Raw genomic sequence first — 21,445 nt, forward strand, 5'->3', positions numbered from 1 at the left:
GCTGCAGATGTTGGTGGCAGTGGTATTGGAACAGCAGTTGTTGTGTATGTAGTAGTAGTGGTTTTTGGTGGCAGCGTTGTAGGGACTGCAGTTGATGTAGTAGTTGTTGTTGTAGGTAGTGGTATTGGGGCTACAGATGTAATAGTTGCTGTTGGGGCTGGTCTTGGCACTGCATTTGTAGTAGTATTCACTGCTGGTGGTGGTGTTGTGGCTGTAGTTGTGGTAGTATTAGTAGTTCTGGCTGCAAATACAGTTGTAATTAAGGACAATATGATAAATGAGATAGTCATGAAAATCTCTCAATATCTTACAGTTTTTTTAATTTCTAACTTTTTAATCAGTCAAATTACATATTATAGTTTGACTTCTTTTTTTTATCATTTTTTGTGGACTGAAGTACAATCGAAAAAAAGTTAAAGTAATGCTTAGCAGGCTTTCTTTTCAAAAATTTTCAGTTTTTTACAGTTTTGTCCTTTTCATATGCAATAATAACTTGATCTTCCTCTGTATCCAACAAAGAAATTCTTCTAACAATGTACTGTATTATTTAAACATTATGTACTCTTTTAAAAATAAATCAAAATTAACATATCAACTGGTCACACTTTACTGACGTTTTTCTTTCTTTACCTAAATAAGTTTAAAGATAAAAGTGACAGTTTTAGAATAGGTTTAGTGTTTTTTTTGTTTCTGTTATTTGAATTAGGTAATGAATGTTGTAATTTCTTAAATCATTTAATTATCTTATTACTGTAAGTAACGTTTAAGTAAAGAAATTTTACAAGGCAATTTGTAGTTTTCAGAGAAACATATCGAACAATAAAAACATAAAACTTTTTTGGTTTTATTTTGTTACAACCCCCTAATGCATAAAGAACAAGCAGCATTTTTAGTTTGACAATAAAGATTTTATTTATTTTGTATACTTACTCTGTGAGAAAGTTGCATGAATACATCCAAGAAAAATGATCCAACCCAGAATTTTCTTATCCATGTTGAAGCGTTGCTTCCTCCACCTCTCAGTGCAAACAGGTTGTTTGGCTGTGGTTGCACAAAGATTTAAGTTATGAATTGCTCCTCCTTTAGCCACTTAAAGGGAGTGACAAGGTATCAGTTAGCCTTATTAAAACCTGAAAAACCAGGGAAGTTCAAATACACATACACTTCGACAAGAGAAAGGACATTATATTTTAAATAAAAACACTTATCATGCAGCTGTAATATGTAAAAATGTAATGTAATGTAATATGCTGTAATATGTAATAATAACTGAATAACCACCAACAGATTCTTAACTATTTTTTCTCACAACAAATATGAAAAAAAAAACATTTAGAACAACATTTATTTCACTTCAGTAAATGCAAAAACTATGAACTAGCAACATATTTTACACAATTTTAGATTTCACGAGGAATTCACAAAAAAGGTTTGCTGTTGTCTATGTGAATATTTAACAGAGTGATAATATTATATTATATACTATTAGTACGCTACTCTCTTTTCCGCCAAATCAAATCTGCCAGGACAATGACAATGAACATCTAAATGAGATTTATTATTACCAACACAAAATGACATGCAACAAATTTCTCAGTAAAGACAGGTTGTTTGTGTTTGCGCATAGAGTTAAGTTTGTGAATTGCTCCACCCTCAGTAAATCAGAGGGAATAACACAGCAAAGTATGGCCAAAGACGTGATCATTTCTAAAAGAGAAAGAAAGGTAGAAAATGAACATCAAAATGTATCATACTTGTGTGAAAATATTTACCAAGAAATGATTTTTTTCCCTGTAAAGTTTATTCATTGTGGTAAACAGAGAAACGTTTGTTTTTATCTTCAATAAAAGCAAGAAGATGCAACAAAACATTTTACAGGATTGTAGATTTTGTGATGGCATATAGGATAACTGATTTCTTACTGTTTGTTGAAAATTTCTGATATTTTAATGTTTGCATCTTCCCATACCAGTGTTTATCAAAACAAACTGTATTGATGTATTTTTTAAAACAAACAACAAATATACGTTTAGCACGCAGAGTATAAATCGGTGGCCACGATGGTTCCTAGTCAGCACTTGTTTCAGCCGAGAGGTTTAGTGCAGCGCACCGCACACCTTCGAGGCTGAAAAGCGAAGCTTGTAAACTGGAGCATTCGAATTTACTTTTATTGGTCAACTTAACTATGAATGTATTTTTGTTCAACGGAACATGGTGTAAATGTATATATTTGTTTACGTGTTGAGGTATTCCGAGTTTTTTCTGAGACATTTAGAATCAACTGCGTTAGCATGTTTGGTTTGTTAGCTTCAGCAGCGCAGAGCAACGTTGTAGTTTAGGTTACCAGCAATAATTTATTCTTTAAACGATGAATTATTTCCCTGGTTTATAAGCAAAATAGCCAAGTTTAAACACGTTTCCAACACTTGAGTTTATGAACATTATAGTGCGTTTATTGTCATCATGTGACGGCAGTGGTGGAAGAAGAAAATAAAGGATGGACAGGGACTTGTTGAGGCAGAGTCTGATCTTTCACGGAGAGTCACTGTTCAACAAACTGAAATGTGAACAAACTGAGAACCCAGACTTCCAGGAGGTGGTGTCTGATCTGTGCAAAGCCACATATGAAAGGTATGCCAGCAACTCTGAGGCTTTTATGGAGTTCCCAGAAATTATAATTGAATTTCTTTCACCTGAAGCGTTCAGTAAATATATATTAAGAAAAAAAACTTGGCTTGAACTTTTGAATAATTGTTATTTTGCGTGTGCATTTTTCTAATTTGGCATCATTACATTATAAGGACAAACTGGCAATGCACATCTTTGACATTCTTTAAATGTTTTAACTTTTAGCATTCATCTTGTTAATAACGAAATGAAAAGCTTAACATTTGAATTTCAGCCTCTTTTGTTCTAGTTTCTGCATTTCTGCGCATCATGTTCTGCTTGAAAGGACCTTTTTAATTTAGCTGAAAGTTGTTGTTTGTTTATTGCAGCAGAGGTGGTGAGCAGGGTAGCTCGCTGGTTGAACAGTTCATCGCCAGGAAGGCTGACATCTTGTTCTGCCCATCATGGAAGACCGCCAAACCTCAAGAACAGGAGCACGAGGAGGAGGAGGCTGGAGGTCTGCGTTGGTTCACACACATCTCTGACTTCTTCCTCTTTGGCATTCACTGAAACACTTAACTTCACTAACTTGTTTCTAGTTTAAGGTCATAAAAAACACAATCATCACCTAATGTGCGTCTTATTACATGGAAATTGATCAAAATGTACTGCTTGAGTATTTTTATTTTATAAACCCAGTAAAATGTTAGTTAAATGGTATAATACAAAATAAAAAACAGTCATACAAGGTAAAACTTATAGAAAGTGTAGCAAAAGTTGTCTATTGTGTTTTAGATGCGCCATAATTTCTGTTTGTTTGTTTTAGAGCCTTATGCCATCATGCCACCTTTGGAGGTATTCATGGAGCTGCCAGATGAGGAGAGAAGAGCCATGATTTACAGGGACTTGGAGAAAGGAGACATTGTGGTGGGAAGGATCAACAACATTCGAGAATACGGCTTCTTTCTCACTCTGCTTTGCATGGCAGGAGGCTTGAAGAGAGACATAGAAGACCTAGAGTTGTCGGTAGGTCAGCAAGTTAAATTTGTTGAGAAGCAAACTTTAATAAAGAAATATGCAGCTGCTGTAAATACTGAAGACTCCAGTTCTCAGTCGGCCAGCTGTGGAGGATGTACCCGCTGTTTGTTTTTCCAGCTTTTAGCTGTTTGGCTGAATAAATCGTTTGGTGGAAATCTCAACTGTTTATGTAATCTGATATAAAACTGGTGTAATGGCTGACAGGATCCTCACTCTGCTTTCATTTTACTTTCTGCTGTTATGTGCAGTTTTTTATTTTATTTTCTCACTTTAGGCTCTGTGTCACATCAGAGAAATTCCCTCCACCAGCAGCCACGATGATCCCCTGTCTTACTATCAGATCGGGGACTTTATCAGAGGTCAGTGTCTTAAAAAAACAGCTACATGACATAGCAAACGTGATTGTAATCCTTAGATGAGTGGAACAATGCAGTCTTATGTCATTGTGTTTATAAAAGACCAAAGAAGTAAAAGAAGATGGATTTGAAACATGAAACTCTTGTGTAGTTCCAGAGAAGAAGGCTCATATCAAGAGATTTAATGAACTCAGGGTTTAGAAGGGGGAAATATGTGCACAATTTTTATTTAATAACCTTATAACAGTATACTCGCTTGCTCACAGTAAATGTTCAGGAATGTTAGCTGACAGATACTCAAACTGTGTGAACAGATTATCCTGAAGGTTTTGCTCAGAATCAATCTGTAAAATTTTTCTAAGTAGTCAGGAGTAAACAATCGGGTTTCAAGCTGTCAGATAATAATCTTGATATTTTCTGATATACCCTCGTTTTATAATCTTTATATTGTTCTCAATACAGCCTGTTAATTATGTGTGATATAGCCCCGGTAATGTTAGGATGGACAATTAGAAGGATATGCCTGAGAGTGAGACAAACTTGTGTTTGCTAAGTCTGTGTCATACTGGCACACATTGTGTTTGTAGTTTGTTTTTTGTTTTTTTGTCTTGTGTCATTTTAAATATTTTTTTTACTTTACTTTTTTATTTTATTAGGCCTAATGACTTAAGGGGGAAACAAGGGGAGCTTTTTTCTTAATCTGTCCTTTTTCTGCTCCGCAGGGGGAGTGAAAGACATCGACCGGTACCAGGAAAAGATCACGGTGTCCCTCCATCAGGCCTGTCTGTCTCCCAGCTTGGAGCACATAAAACTGGGTGTCATTACCCGTGAAGAGCTGCCCATCCACTACAGGTAACACGCTGACTTCCTGAACTGTGCCAGAATGAATGAATGAACTTGTTGAACATGTTGAGTCTTTCTGCCTCTAAAATGCAGCTAGATGTAGCATAAACTGATAAAACCGAAAAGTAAATGTTTTTAAACATTGAATTGAATTTTTATACACTCTGTTTTATGATCTGTAAATTCTGTTTCCTCGTTTTAGTCGCAGTGTTAGTGCAGCTTCTGACTCCAATGAGACTTATGGGTGTATACTGAGAAGGTGCCATGGGTATCAAAACCCCTCTGTGGTAGAATTCCTCCTGGACAAGGTGGGAATCAGTGACACGCATCCGCCGTCAATGATGCGAGGACTACAGAGGTAAGAGTGTCAACTACTCTCTTTGAGTTTTCTTTCACAGCAACTCTTTTTTTTTTTCTGTCTCATTTAAAAATGAAGAAGAAAGCAGCAGTAAGTTGGCAATAATTCATACAGTTTATTTAAGTTTTTAAATCTAATTTCCTTGATAATGATGCAGTTGTTCAAAAAAATGCTAACGACTGCAAATGCAAGTTGACTTTGCTTCAGGCAAAAAAAAAACCAGGTTAAATGGAATTTTGCTAATAGTTGAGACTCACATTTTTGCCTTTGAGCTATACTTTGAAAGTGTAGCTACTTTACTTATGCCTCTTTTCTTCACAGTAAACATTTTCAGGAAGAGGATTTTGCTTCTGCGATCAGGAAGAAACAGTCAGCATCCTGGGCCTTGAAGTGGTAATGATGAACTGTTAACTTTTACTACAAGAAATCAATCAAATACTGCCCCACATTGACAAACCGTGCATCCTGTGTCAGTGTCCGTGCAGGTGTGGACCACTTCAAACATGGCCGTCATGTGGAGGCCATGAACGAATACAACAAAGCTTTGGATATTGATACCAAGAACGTGGAGGCGCTGGTGGCACGAGGAGCTCTGTGAGTTTATTTCCATTTTATATAAAATATTATATGGTTTTAAAACATTACCAATTAATTAAAAAAAACTAAGATTTTGGGATTCTAAGGCTGTCATTCATTTTACACTTATACTTCCTCAAACTCATACCAGTATAAAGTATGAGGAAGAATATTTTGGATAACACATCTGTTCCTGTTGTGTTCCAAGAATTTCTTCGTAGAACAGTTACACGCTGTTCAAACATTTCACTGCTGTTTTTTGCAGTTTAAAACATTATTTTAACACTGTACATTATTGAAGTCTTGATTATTTTGCTCCTCACACTGTAAGAAAAGGTTTGAAGCAGTTTGACCAAACATGATTACCCAGTTTAGCTTTGTCCTCCCAGGTATGCTAACAAAGGCAGCATCATGAAGGCTATAACAGACTTTGAACTGGCTCTGGAAAATTGTCCGGATCACCGAAACGCCAAGAAGTACCTCTGCCAGACTCTTGTAGAGCGAGGAAAACAGTAAGCAGCGCAGCGATCGACCCATCCAAACCAGCTCTCACATATACATGCTGTTATTATGAAGTGAAATTTCATTTTCATTACACACAGTTTAGTTTTTGGTAAATAATTAGAAATACAAAGCAAAGCAAATCAAAAGCATTTTATTGGACAATGGATAGGATTAGTGCCACGTGTTGACATGTGCAGTCAGATAGACTTGAAAACACTGGGGTTAGTGTGAGTGTTCACCAGTGGCTGCAGGCTTCTATTGGACTTCTCAGCAGCCTGAAGTTAGTTCTTAGTTTGTTGTTTTAGTGCCAACAAACCGTCAAAAGTCCTTCCGACTAAGTTTAAAGTTGACGAGAAGTGATTGATGCATAAGTGCAGCTTTGGAACAACGTAAACTGTGTGAACTCTGAGGATGTATAGAAGCAGTACATTCTGCTGCTCACACGCTTCTCAGCCTCATCTGTTAAAACGTTCAAATAAATATCTGATGGCTCGACAAATCCTGCATCATTTTGAAGGTTGAAAGAAAAATGCTATAAATGTTTTAGCTGCCCACTGACTGGTGCTAAAATCTGGATGCAGTTTGTCTGAGTGTGCACCTTTAACTAAAACCTTTGTCTGTCTGGTTCTGGTTTCCAGTAAGAACAAGTCTGTCTCTGCAGTGATTGGTATGTGTTAATAATGGACTTGGACTGAATTTGTTAAGAAGCTGTTTTGTTTTGTGCGTTAGGCTTGAAGATCAGGAAAAACTGGTCACAGCAGAGGGATTGTATCGGAGAGCTCTGGCTCTAGATGACTCAAACCCTGAGGCAAAGGAGGCCATGCACAACATCACAGAAACTATACAGGTGAGTGGGAACACACACACACACACACACACACACACACACACAGGAAAGTTGTCTAGTGAGTCATGCATATTTTAGGCTTAACCATTAAAGCAAATTCTACCAATAATAGTTTATTCAATCTTCATAAAGTCTTTATTTTGTCATTTCTCTTTGTGTTTTGGCAAATTTGGTCCCATTTTTTTTCAATGTATTACAATCCAATTAACTAAAGTGTTCACAGTTCCTGTAGTTACAAATTATAAGTGGATTGTGTTACTTCTGGGATGTTTTTAAGACGGAAGCAAGTTTAAGAAAAAAATCCTTTTTTTAAAATAAGTTGACTAGATGACCTTTTACCAATAATTCCAATCATTAGAATAGATGACAGTTTGTTAGTGTTGTGTATGGGTTGCTTTCTGCTCTGAAGTGGTCCAAAAATGTATATTTTTGAAAGTTTGTAATACAAACACAATAAGGTATCTACTAATCTTAGTAGTGTGTGTGTAGACTGTAACCTTTAAGTTTTTGTTTTTAGATTGTGTGTTTGGTGTTAATTAACATCCAGGGTTGTTAAATATTATCAAACAGTTTTAACATTAATTTATGAACCAGTCAAAGATATTAAACAGATTTGTTTATCTGCTCATGGTTAACCAGGTTCATGTTAGTTAGAATTCACTGTATTCTCTGTAAAGGCCAATCTTTGGTGGTCTTCCTGTTAAAATGTTTGTGGTTCTGAGGCTGTGGTTTGTAATACTGATGAAGTGTTCGATGTCTTTGTGTCTGCAACTCCTAAACTCTGGCCTTTGACCTTCTGACTGCCACGGCTATGCCTTGTGGGGCGAAAATACAAAACAAAACAAAAAAACTGCTCCTCCTCCGGACACTGGTGTGTGCCGTGTCCCTGCTCCAAACACGGTAACGTTGAAACCTTTTCGATCCCATTGGCGAACAAATGCTGTCTGAATTTTCTGCACGCTTGCTCATCCCTCTGCTTCTTAAAATCCTGATTCTCACTCATCTCTCCATCTTTCTATAATCTGTTTGAAATCAATGTGCCGTCTCATCTTCCTCTTAAACTGTTGACTTTTTCGTCCTCACACCTTCTGATTCTGATGCAAATGTCTGAATAAACGAATGAATGCTTGCGGGGTATCTATTGCAATGTTTTAATTATGGTACGACTGTTTTTGAATGTTTTTCGGGCTTTCTTGCTTGCGTGCCGTTGTTATACCTTGTCTTTCTGGCGACTGTAAAGAAATCGATTCGCTTGCGAGAAGAAGCTCTTGCTAAGGAGCAGGTCAAAGATACGAGCCAGACCAGCGCTGAGAAATTACGTAAGATCTTAAAAGAGGAGAAAAGGTATGTTCTCTGATGTTCAGGACATTTACAAATACTGCTTTTAACACTGAGGAGAATTCAGTGGATGTTTCTCATGCGTAGGATGAAGAAGAAACGGAAGCGATCTGCCTCTTCCTCTTCATCCTCCTCCAAGAGCTCTTCGTCATCATCGTCGCCGTCTCGCAGGAAGAAGAAAAAGAAAAAGCGCAGAAAGTCTGAGCGTGGAAGTAAGCGCCATCGCAGGAGAAGTGAGGAGGGTAAGAGCGGGAAAAACCCAAAGGAGAAAGAGGAGGAGGAAGTGGAGTGGTTTCCTGCACCTCCCAACACTTCCGCCACTTTCCTCAACCAAAAAGGTGGTCCTATGTTTGCAGGGGGACAAGAGGACGGGGCAGTGGGGAGGGACGGGGACGACAGGAGGATCAATCAGCTGTATTCTTTATCAGCAGCTTCAGACGAGGAGGAGTCTGACGGTTCCCACAGAGAAAGAAAGAGGGACAGAACAGAGAAAAACAGCCAGAGCAGAAGTCCTCCGAGGGAGGAGAAGAGAGGCAGGAGCAGAGAAAGAAGGGATGAGAGCAGAAAAGGCACGAGAGACAGTGACTCGAAGAGGAGGGGCAGCTTAGAGGAGAATAAAACACGGAAATTATCCAGCTCATCAGCTGAGTTGGAATACTCCCGGAGATCTAGTTTCCAGTCTGAGTATTCAGGAATCTCTGGTTCCACTTACAGACACCCTGAGAACAGAATGAGACACGACTCGTCCACGAGAAGCTCCTTGGACTCTGGGAGGAACGAGAACAAAGACAGGCAGGATGGTGACGAGGCAGAGAGGGAGAAGGCTGAGGAGGAGGGCAGACAAACTCAAAAATCAGACAGTAACGGACAGAGCGAGGGGGGGTCGAAGAAAAACCTCCCTGCTCACCTGCTGAGTATATTTAACCAGATCGCACAGTTTGAGAAAGAAAAAGGACTCAAGCCAAAAAAATAATGCCCAAATAAAAGAGAATGGTTCTGTTATATCCTCGTCTGGACTCTGAATCCACAACAAACACGTAGAGCTGTCTGAAAGTCCTCAGTTGGGAAAAGTTGCTTTCAGTGTTAGAAAAAAAGACTAATTTACGTTGAAATGTCTTCTGTCTAGAATTAAGGCCTGCATGTAGCAGCAGTATTTTTGGTATTCTAGCTTTGTTGTGTTTACGTTTCGAGTGTCTTATCTCTGAAATTGACCCATTCTGAGGATTGTTTAATGTTTAACATTTTCACAAGTTCTTGTTGTATTTGGCTCAAGAAGCTTTACAATATTTGTCACTGAGACCTTTTCTTGTTGATGAAACTCTGCCTTGTTTGCTGCTTTGTGCCATTTTTGTATTTTTTTTTAGTTGCGTCTTTCCAAAAGTACCAGCTGCTAATGCTCCAATCGTGTCAACCAGATGTTCCAGCTGTTTTCAGACCAGTTTCTCCTGTAATGACAGACTCTCTGCTGAACCAATAAAGCAACCAACTCTGGAAACTGTTGTTTATGTCCTTGTGATTTTTGGGTTATCTGACATTTTTAATTCATTTATATTTGACTTAAATATTGACACACTTTTATTCAATAATGCAAGCTGAGTTGTTTTAAGTCTGTTAGGAAAAGCAGGATAAATGTTTTATTTTTTATGCAAATATAGTAAATCCTTCTGTGGAGCATTTTCATCCAAATCAAAGCCTAACTTGTAAGAAAATTTGAGTAAAATGGCCAAACTTTACCTATATCCAATGCAATAATTGTAGGAGTAAATATTTTGACTGTAAAGTGTGATTTTTGTGAATGTGGAGGAAATGTTCAGCTGTTTGAAGTTGAGTTGCTCTGGATCCGAACACAGCAATTCAGCTGCTTAGCCGAGGCGCGTTGGCTCAGGAACATTTGTAGAAGAGGTTTCATTTTCCAGCTGGGTATTGATCCCGAGCATGGATTTATGCTGCAGTACACGGTTCTGTTTGAAGTCCAATTAAGAGCCAGAACTGCAGGGATGTGCAGCTTTCCCTCACAGAGGCCAGGCCTGGACTTCAGTGGAAATTCAGAATCAAAAGGATGGCTTCAAGCGAACGTTGAAGTCATCATAAAGAAAACAATCAAAGGGTAAAACAAAAAGGCAAAGCTGCCTCATGAAAACCTTAAACGTTCTTATTTCAGAGTTTTCAAGTTGTTTTTGGTCTTTTTTTGTCATTTGGGGGATCAGATCTTTTAGGTTGACCCGACAAAAGTGAAACATTTCTAAATAAAAAGTTTATTTTGATGGTTTTATTTATTTTTCCTGAAATTTGAAACTCATTGAAGCAGTGATACTCTCGGAGCGATGCAGCTGTGTCCCTTTGGCTTCTTGGTGCTTTAAGCTTCTTGGTGTCACATATTTGATTTAATAACTGGACACACACATCAGTGGTTGTGCGACCAGCCGTGCGTTGCCTCGAGCCAAAGTAGCTTACTTTGGGCTTAGCTGCCAGCGTCCCGCTCTCCTCCTCCATCATTACTGGTCCCATCATCAGCCACACGCCCCACTATATCTTGTTAGGGCAGATTAAGCACTAATATACAGCCAGAGAAGAGGCCACACACAGCCTCCTGATCCGGTCCGTTCTGTCTCTGAAGCCTGATATCTTAATCAGTTTTATAAATACTGACTGCAGGACATCTCACTTAAGTGCTCTCTGAACCATTTAACCATTAAACCAATAAACCAGTCGTCACTGGAGAGAAGTTGCCTCACTGAACACACTTTTTTACACAATTTTAGTTTTCAGACAAACTAATTAAAAATCAGATGATCTATAAAACCTGAGCCTTACTGTGTTGAGCAGAAACATTCATTTCTTAGCTTTTTACACCACAAACAAAGAGTTAAATTAGCCATAATAATATTTAATGTTCATTATTTTGTCCAGGTGGAGTCAGATTGACCTGGTGACCTTTAGTGTTGCTTTCATATACTTAATTATTTGGTTTGCTTGTTTTCATTACTGCAGTTATATAGAAATCTTGTTATAAACAATAATCAGTACTGTGTGAAAATATGGATGTAATGCAGCACTCAAAGGCTTTACCAAACAGATTTATTAGAAGTTATTAATATCTAAAGAGTAAGTTTTAATTTCAGTAATAATAATGTCACTTTTGTATGATCGATATGTCAGGGCACATTGATCAGGAACAAAGCAGGGACCACCCCTCTCTGTCGATTCAGCAGATTTCCACTGGAGGGCAGTGGAGCACTGATCTTCAGCTGTTTGTGTCTTCATGCATCTTTTTCATGATAATCAAACCAACGTTTTATTAACTGCAGTAAAGTCTGTCTATATTAGATATGGATGTGTTGTCAGATTCTATCCATCCTTTAGCTTTCAGAGCTGTAAATAACACTCCTGCTCAAATGATCACTGTATGCTGGTTAAACAAAGTGACAAATTAGGAATAAAGAAGTTTAAGACATTTATTGTAAAATTTATTTAATAATTTTATTTTCCAGCAAAGGTTATGGCATAAAATAAGCAAAGGAACATCAAGGTAGTAACATGTATACTAATGTTCAGATATTCAGATTAATGTTTACAATTCAAGATACTTATTGCAAATTCATGAAGCTGAAGAAATAAAATCTGCACAATATTTTTCTCATATCATACCATGAATAAAAGTGTATACATTTTTGACTGGATGCCACCTGCTGTGTGTGTTTGTTTACCCACAGAAACAGCTGAAGGGACTGAAAATAGGTCACACAAGTTTCTCAAACCTTTCGTTGAGCTTTGTTTTCTTGATGCTCCGCTGATCGGCTGGAGTCCCTATATTTATTCTTGACAGCTGTCTTACTTGTTCTTTCTCTTTTCTTTTGCATCTAGCAGCAGAATCATCCTCAGATTTCTACCTGAACCTGTTCAGTTCCACAGCCAGCCTAATGTAGGTCATTCACCTGGTTTTCAGTGGATTCAGCCAAGTGTTGTGTTGACACTGAGTGTGGACCCAGATCACAGAATTGGATATCATTATATCTGGAAAATTACTGGAGAAAACGCTTTCAAACTGCACCAATTGGTATATTTCAGTTTTACCTTTTTCATATCTGATTCCATAGTTTGCAACGAGGATCAGATTATTTGCCTTTTTTGTTTTATTTAAGTTTAACATTTTTTTAATTATACATTTTGTTTTTAAAAGAACTGTCACACCAAACCAAACAAGCACCACTTGTTCTTAGATTAGTGTAACATTTGTTTTTTACCAAACAGTCTCTAAACAACTGCTTCAGGGTTGCACAGAAACACCTGCAGAGGACGCCGAGCTGTCCTTCCCTGCAACCATGAAGGACATTTCTCCGCTGAAAGCTTGGACCGGCACCCTGCATTGTTCCAGTAAGCTGAGTAAAAAAAGTGATAGAGGAAGAAAAGAAGAACGATGGTATGCTGAGAGGGAGAAGGCAGAGAATAAGAAGACCTTGAGTCCTTGAAGGTGCAGGTCTCAACCTGTTCACGAGGTCAGCAGCAAGTTTTCCTGCTTGAGCGACTCTGATGAAGCTGCAGATTCTCGCCTTCATGAATCATCCAGCTCCATTCTCCGCTCCCACATGGACTCCTTCTCACAAAGAGAGGGGATTCCTCCTCTTAGGCCTCTTTCTTCAGCGCTGAGGCAATCAGACGGTTGAACACGCAGAGGGAGATGAGACATTTTAAATTAGTGTTAGGAGAGGGGGAGACAGAGAAGGGAAAAATGACATTTTTCATTTTCTACAATAAAAGGTACTACATTGAATTCTCGGAGCATGACAATACAGAGGAGTAAGTAATGGAATAGGAGCAGACGTAGTGACTGTGTGTTAGTGGATAATGAGGAATTTAAAGATGTACGGTCTTCTGCTGCCATTCAATCAGACTCTCATGCTGTCGCAGGCCCTCATCTCTGAGGGACTCCAACTTCCTCTACAAGAAGACACGTTTCTGAAATCATTTCTGTGGTCATTTAGAACAAATCTTTAGGGCGTTTGGGCCATTAGCTCATCCAGCAAAGCTCCCATATATTTACTGTAGGCTGTTAACTGAACAGTTTGCTTTTACTTTTGTGATTCTTATCAACAATTACCTCAAAAGTTTAAAGGTTTGTTGCTTTAATAGCTGTAATTTAAAAAAATCTGATTCTCAAAAACACACACCGTCAGCCTTGTTGGCAAAAACCTGTTTAAAAGAGCAGCAGTGACATCAGAAATCTGAATTACAGCCATCAGAAACAGATCAATGATCAAAACCCAAGAAACGACCTCAAACAGACACTTTAAAAACTTCTAATCAGCCATTTGAACTGATTTTAGGAATCTGAACAAGAAAATCTTTCAAGGATAAGGTCTGGCCTTTTATTGTGAGAATTTGCTTTTTAATCTCAACCAAAAATTTTAAATCATGAAAGATCTAAGTGAATGGGCTGAAGCAAAGATGTGGATCTAAACTTTTATCTGAAGTCAGATTTCTGAGTCAGACAGTCAAAGGAACCTCACATAAAGCAGTCAAATACCCACTGTATTTATATCTGCAATAAACAGTTTAATGTTTTACCAACCCTTATTTTTTATGTTTTGTCTCTAAAGCAGCCGACTTTGTTTTAGTCTTTTAAAGTGGTCTTGATCAACAGTTCTTCAGGCTTTAGACTTTAGTCCTGGGACTAAAGTCCAGTTTTCTGCTAGGAGCACACTGGGAAAAATACCTTTTTATGTTTGTAAAAATGTGTTATCTTAAGATTCTTCCAGATTTTATTGAAGATATAATTTAAATGGGTTAATTGCTAAATTGTTTGTTATGTGCTGACACAAATCAGTTCATCATTTGGGTCTTTTATTCTCTGAATGACTTTTAGGTTAAACTGCTGAACAACAAGCAAACAGAAAAAGATACTGGACTAATAATTAGTAGAATGAAAATGAGTGAAAAAGAAACAAAAAATCTTTAAAGACTTTTATAAAATCTGAAGAAATGTTGTTCAGGATCAATTTAAAAGATTATAAGAAAACCTGTCTGTACTTCAAAGCAAAAAGAAATAATCGATGACTGAAGACTTCTGCACAGTATCCTTCTGAAGTGATGTCATATGCATGTGTTTCAAACACTGAAGAGTTCATATTAGTGCATTTTAAGGATTTGTTTCTTTCTTTCCACTGAGAAGAAGCACACTTTCATCCACAGACATGTTCTTATCAACTCTGTCGTTTATACTCTGACAAAGCTGTCATGAGCAGGAGGAATATTTCTACTCTTACATTTGTTTCAAGTCAAGAGAGCCTCATTTATTAAAGTCCTAACATCCCTCAGTGGCTGTTAGAAAGAACACACAGCAGGAAGCCCCAAGACAAACGTGCACACAACTCCGTGCATCATTGTTCCACAGCAGCAAAGCTGAATTATCTCTCTTTATGCTCCCATTTCTGTTTAAATCCAGCAGAGTTTAACACATTTCACAGTTTTATTGCTTTGCAGGTGATAAGGTTTTCGCTCGTGTATTTGTGTGTCTGTCTGTTAGCAAAATATCTCATTAACAAGTGGATGGATTTTAATGAAACTCACATATTAATGAACTGTTGACCTCTTGGAGTCGGCCCAGTTGAACGGCTGCCTTAGAAAACACAAAAACAGCTGTAAGTCCGTCAGTCTTACAGATATGAGCTCAGATGTGATGTGGTGGTTGCTGGGAGTCATCGTCAACACACACTCTGAGGGCTACTCGTGCCATAAGATCTAAAACAGCATTAACTGTTAGCAAAATATTTCATGAACCACTGAATGCATTTTAATGTAACTATCTGAAAATAATAACTTGATTCATATTAACACTTGATTAACTTTTGAAAGTCAATTTAATTCAAGATGGCTGCAGCAGCTGATCAACCTTAGCTTTAGTTTTACAGGATTTGAAGTAAAGTTTGCTGTGGTAGTAGTCGAGAGTCTTTAACAACACATACTGTGAGCACACGCTCCTTCGAGGTTCTACCAAGCTGTGAAAGGTGGCGGGCGATATGCATTCCTTTAGGGAGTTCTAGGCTTTTAATGAACTGTACTGATTTTTAAGATATAAAAGATGCTAAGCTTTAAACATTGCTCTTCCTGTAGCTTTGACAGAACCAGCCAGGCATTCTTATCTTTTTTTGTAGTTCCCATCATTGCAGGAAGTTGCCTTTGTGTTCAGTTCACTTCCAATTTAGACGTCTTTTTCGTCCAATGAGTTCTAGTTTGTCTGTTGTGTTTCTGTTGTGTTTCTGTTTCACTTGTTATTAAACTTGAAGAGTTCAGGTTAGAGAGAGGTTGTGCAGCCAGCCATCAGAACATCCTTCAGCTTGTGTGAATGAAAAGGATGAATGCTCTGGAAGTGTTCAAGGCCACAGAGAGCGATGAGAGGAATGTGTTGATTTACTAATGGAGCATGAGTGGAACAGCATATGACCACCTTTCCCTGCTGCCTTTTCCCCCATTTTTAATTTTTGTCTGAACGCACATAAATATTTTAGTCATCACTTATGTTTGATTTTTTTTTTTTTCAAACTCTTCAGCGTTTTATTGTTACACCTTCAGCTCCTCTGAAGCTGCAGGACAAGCACATCCTTCAGCCAAAGGAACTTCCCTTCTAACAGCAAAATTAGATTAGGATGAAAAATAAATAAAGTAGGCACGCACACACACTTCATAACACACACATGCATTCTCTCACCAGTATTTTAGCACACATGTGCAAACAGATGTTCTCAAAAAGCTGGCAAATTCCATTACACTCCTAAAGGATTTAGGTTAATTTAGTAAATACAGGGTCAGAGCTGCCACAAGAGCCGAGAGAAGGTGAGGTGTCTCTGCAGAAGCTTCAGTCTCAGTGTGTGTTTGATATGTGCATGTGTGTGTGTGCGTGTGTGTGTGGGGAAGAAACGCTGACTGTGTGAAGTCGAGTCCTGGAAGCAGCAGCAGCAGTCTAAACCCAGCCACACTCTCCAAAGATAGTGCTTCTTTCTCATTTGCTCTGGCCCTATTTTAATAATAGCTGTGCATAAGTAATTTTTAAAAGGCCAGGCAGGCACACGGGCGCGGGAGGATGGGGGGGAAATTAAACTCATTTTATCTGTGAGCAGGTGGATTCCTATTTATCATTAACATGCATAGAATTTGCACAATGTTATTTCTTGCTGCTGCCACTGATGGCGCGTCATCCAAATAATGTCAGAGGAGGGTCTCTGCCTTTTTCTTTTTTTCCTTTTTTTTGCTTATGCTGGAGTGAAATTCATAGATAAAGGTACGAGGAGGTTTTCTCTCGCAATTTTCTGCAAACGGAAACTAATTCTGGGAAGCTTCTTATTACAGTGCAGGCTCATTTGGTTTGCATTAAAAAAGGGACAGGGGCGACATTAGGATTTCTGCCAGATTTCCAGGAGATGCTTCAACATTCGCTCTTATATCATTAGTAACGGCCCTCCCCCTTCTCCTTCTTCTTACAGAAGCCCCTTTCCTCTTTTAACTGGCATTAAACAATCTGAACTCATTATTGGTCCAATAATAAAACTGGAATATATTTGACTTCCTGATTTAGATCCTATCAAAATATTGGAATGTAAATGTGTAATTTTGAACACATGATATGAAGGTTTAATAATTGCTGGGTATTCTCTGTGTTATTTTAGCATAATTCAACATCAGGATTATTTGCCATTTATTTAAAATTAGAGTGGTGCTTTTTAATTTGTTTTGGGATTGCTAATCTTTTTTGGTATGACATCCTGAGAGCTGTTTCTAGTGCAATTTTTCTTGTGCAAACTAACTTTTATATCAGTCTGACTGTTGTATTGTAGATGACTGTATAATTTAGTCTGATTATATATGTAATATAGAGCTCCAAGTGTTTGTTTGCAGATGATAAAATTGTTAACAATCAGTAATTTGGAGGAAATTGTGTATTTTAGCTTTAGTTGTTTTAAAGGAATTGTCAGATTTATGTAATTTTGTAACTTAAACATGTAAGTTTTAATGATATAAATATGTGGGATGCTGCGGTTAAAAACTATTTCCTGTTTTATTGTTTTACTTTCTGTAATATGCATCACAGCTGCAGACATTGTTTAAATGAAAGCTGAATGTGACATTAAGCCAAAGATCAAACCACATCTTTGTTTCTGTGTGCTCCGTGTCACCTGGGCATCATGTTGTCATGGAAGATGCAGGCGGGATTAGACTCTCTGTGACCAGTCATTCACACCAGTGTTTACAGTGATGAAGAGCGAGATGATGATGATGATGTGTGTCTCTGTCTTCTTTTCTCTCCTCTGACAAATAACGGCGTGGCAGCTCCTGACAGGCAGCCAAGCAGCCAAGCAGGCAGGCAGGCAGCCATTGTTTTGTAATGTGTTTCACTCTGCCAGCGCTGATCCTTTGCTAAGGTACTTACCACACCATTGTTGTCTAAGTATGCTATTTTCTGGCTGGGCACCTCCACTATAGAATAGGGTGCTTTCCCCCCCTTTTCTTTTCTCTTTTTTTTTTTTTTTAAAGAGAGGTTTGTTACAGTCACCGTCATCCTAATCCTGCTGTGTGATATGTATATGTGTCAACACAGAGAAAGAGAGGGCGAGAGAGGAAAGTCTTAACCCTTTGAATGGCAGACAGGCAGATAGACAGACATGCCCCATTCACTTCTTACTGTCCTCCATGACACCAAATTACTGTTTATCAAAATAAGATGAGCAGCATAATAAGGATGCTTTAGGAGTGTAACGTCTATAGCGTTTCGTGGTATTTCCACAGAAACATTCAGCAAACAGATTACTGGTGCAGGTCAGAGGGAAACTGAGGATTATTAATTTATATGAGCACAATGTAAATGTCGACTTTTCGACATGTTTGTTTGACAGTTTGGGAAGTATCTTAATTTTCTTTCTTGCTGACAGTTAGATAAGAACATCCATACCATTTCCAATAAATATGAAATTACCCTGCAAAGCTTGGCACACAAAATGAAAACAGGAAAGTCTGACTATACAGACACAACCATAGACCTAAAGGATGTAATCAGAATCAGAATCAGAATCAGATTTATTGCCAGGTGTGTAGGCACACACGAGGAATTTGTCTCCAGTTCACAACACTCTTTGAGTAGTCTTAGTCTGTGGAAGATGAAGATGTATATGTACAATATAGATGTATATGCTCAGAGATACATATATACATATGAATAACTGGATATATATGAACATAATATACAGTATTTGCAGTTTGTTAAAAAAAAAAAAAATGAGTAATGAGTAATGAGTCCTGAACTACTATTCTTTTAAGCCTCAAAGACTCACAAGCCTGTTAATCACAAATTTGTATCATTAGCAGCAAAAAGTTCAAACTAGGGCTGCACAACATTAGAAGAACCTGTCATTAGTGTTGAATGTTATTCTGACTATCAGCTGTGATAAACCCTCATGTTCTGTCATTGCACTGTACAACAAATCTGTCACCTGACCTCTATTTTATTCACTTTAAAATCATTTGTACACTTTAAGTCCTTTTGCACAATTTTTATTTTTGTTTTGCCCCATTTTTCTATTAGTTTGTTGCACTATTTCCAATTTAAATTTATATTTTGTTTGTTCTTGCAAAACAAGAACTCCCCATGCTGTGATTAATGAAGTACTTCTGTCTGTCTGCCTGTTTCCAACAGTGTTTACATCACTCTCCATGTGCCAGCTGTGGGCATGATAAATAATTATACAAACTAAACTTTAATTAGCTCCCCTTTTCTGGTTTAGTCTGCATATTTCACTCAGCCATCATGATGGTGGGACAGAAAATCTGTTGGTGCTTTAATAAGTCTAATACAGACATATATTTGAACCCTGCTTCTCCTCTAAGTAGATTATAAACATTTATAATTGCATGTTATCATAATATCCTGGACAGCATATTGAAGAACTTCTGTGGGCCAGTTTTCCCTCCTGGTGCGGTGGAAGATCAGAGTTAATTCAGCAGCGTTATGGTAATGTGAAAGTCCCTATCTGTCCCAGCATCGCACATACTAACAAGCTTAGGATAAGCTCAGCCTCGGATGGTATGAGGTTTGAATTTCTGGAACCAGCGCAGTTTCTGCAGCCAAATCTCACTTCAGCAGAAACCAGAGGGGTGATTCCTCTGCTTAAAAAAAATTAGTGCTAGTGCATATATTTTTCTGCAAGGAAAGGAGGTTTGATACCTTGCGAGAGAAAAATGCACTGTTTGTAAAAAATATGTTTTAAGGATGGCAAAAATCATCTTGAGACGGCTAATCAGCTGGCACCTCTGAAAAGCCTGTAAGCATGCATTAAGAGATTTATCCACAGCGCAGGGATAAAGCCTCCCAACATTGTTGACTCATTTAAAGATGCCAACATCTCAACTTTATGCACTGCTAACAAACGCACACATGTTAAGTTGGTGTACTCTGCACTTCTCCTGTTTCTGTAAATCGCAGTGTATCTGCCATAAGCATGTTATGCCCCGGGGCTCATCAGGACCATGTGATCCCAGGCAGAGCTGCCACTATGAGACAACATGCTAAATCCTGTTTGTGAGACTTGACTGGGCTCAGCTCTTCGACTAATCTAACCACCCTCAACCTCCAAAACAGGAAGGGGAGCTTCTGTCGATGTAGAGAGGAGCGGAAACAATGAAACAAGGAGTGAAAATGGTGACTGAAATGTGCTACAGTGAAGCATTTGAAAATGAAAATAGGTCCATCGGATCTACGGATCATATTTGTTTACCTCCACAGCCTGTAGCCTAATGTAGGTCAGTCATGTGACTCAAGCTTCCACGTGGATTTCAGCTGAGTGTTTTGTTTACATTGAGTGTGGACCCACATTCCAAAATTGTATTGTAATATATCTGAACAACTACTGGAGTAAACTCGTTCAAAGTGGATTTAATTTAGTTCAAAATATTTTTTTTTATGTTTGATGTCATACTTTGCAATGAGTACCTTTAAGGGAAAACAAAAGTTTGCAAGTGAACAAAATAAATCGATGTTTGCAGTGGTACTGAACTGTAGAAGCTGGTTTTGAATCTAATTTAAGTGTTTTAAATTGACAAAAGAAACATGACTTAATCATGAAGCTGATTAGCAGAACATTACCTCCATGTACAGTTCTAAATGTCCAGATTAGTTAACCTGTTTCAGACCAACCACATCAGAATCTGCACCTGCAGGAACTTTTCTGTGTCTTTGTGCATCACAAAGAAGCTGCCATAGTATGAGCTACAAGCTTCATTCGGGGGCCAAAAATCAGCCTTTTAAACCTTTTATGACATGAAAAATCAGTGTTCAGTCCATTAAATTAAGTTTATAAGAACAAGGCAATTACTGTAAATGTTTCTGGCTGAATCTTATTTTCTCATATTTGGAGCATGTGCTTATTAACAGTGTCTTTATGAAAAAAGTAAACACAGAAATAGAGCATGCAGGGGTCATTTCCTCCAAAGTAAATGGAGAATATTGGATTAATGGAGTATTTGAAAGGGTTAAGTCAGCTTTGCAAAGTGTGAGACTGCAGGTCTGCCTCCAGATGATGTTTGTTTTTTATCCCACCTGAACAAAGATGTTGTCATTTAATTGAAATACAGATTGCATTAAATACATAGGGTCTGTACAAAACTATTTATTATTTTCATATTGTTGGATAAACAGAACCAGAAAGAAAGGAGTATCTTTGTTCTTTCTGAGTAATTGTGTTAAAATGATGCAGCAAAATGAGCTTTACTGTAACAGTTTGAAACCCCCACCAACCACTCCTTAAATCTCTGGTGCAAAGAGAAAATGGTTCGTAAATATTAGAGATAGAATGATTAATTGTTTATTATTGGTCACTTTAAAAAGACTGATACTCAGCATACCCAAACAATTACCAAGTAGCAGCTGCTAAAACCAGTTTACTGCAGCCCACAATGTGTTTGTTTTTTTAAGTCAGAATGATCTTTAATATATTG

The 21,445-nt window shown here is 37.9% G+C and overlaps 1 protein-coding gene and 1 long non-coding RNA gene across 6 annotated transcripts; one reads left to right on the top strand and one right to left on the bottom strand.

The window, feature by feature from the left end:
* Positions 1-2,093: 2,093 nt before the first annotated feature.
* ttc14 (tetratricopeptide repeat domain 14) lies at positions 2,094-9,967 on the top strand. Of its 5 annotated transcripts, none has more exons than XM_017437515.2 (12): positions 2,094-2,631; positions 2,997-3,124; positions 3,434-3,633; positions 3,920-4,004; positions 4,724-4,853; positions 5,047-5,202; positions 5,524-5,595; positions 5,677-5,796; positions 6,168-6,290; positions 7,012-7,129; positions 8,370-8,473; positions 8,555-9,967. In XM_017437515.2, exons 1-12 carry the CDS (start codon positions 2,498-2,500, stop codon positions 9,438-9,440), a joined length of 2,256 nt encoding a protein of 751 aa, XP_017293004.1. In that variant the 5' UTR covers positions 2,094-2,497; the 3' UTR covers positions 9,441-9,967. The 5 variants fall into 5 exon arrangements, 4 of the variants coding, with proteins under 4 accessions (XP_017293004.1, XP_037830181.1, XP_017293007.1 ...); XM_037974253.1 differs by having other exon boundaries at positions 3,000-3,124; XM_017437518.3 differs by having other exon boundaries at positions 8,392-8,473; positions 8,555-8,696.
* A 1,954-nt stretch (positions 9,968-11,921) lies between these two features.
* On the bottom strand, positions 11,922-16,369 carry LOC119616770. Its single transcript, XR_005232790.1, has 3 exons — positions 16,173-16,369; positions 15,035-15,083; positions 11,922-13,110 (listed from the first exon to the last, which is right to left on the bottom strand). It is a non-coding gene; the product is annotated as an uncharacterized LOC119616770 (long non-coding RNA).
* Between the last annotated feature and the right edge of the window lie 5,076 nt (positions 16,370-21,445).

This window comes from Kryptolebias marmoratus, linkage group LG24 (genome assembly GCF_001649575.2).
Source record: "Kryptolebias marmoratus isolate JLee-2015 linkage group LG24, ASM164957v2, whole genome shotgun sequence".
In the NCBI taxonomy this organism is placed as follows: domain Eukaryota; kingdom Metazoa; phylum Chordata; class Actinopteri; order Cyprinodontiformes; family Rivulidae; genus Kryptolebias; species Kryptolebias marmoratus.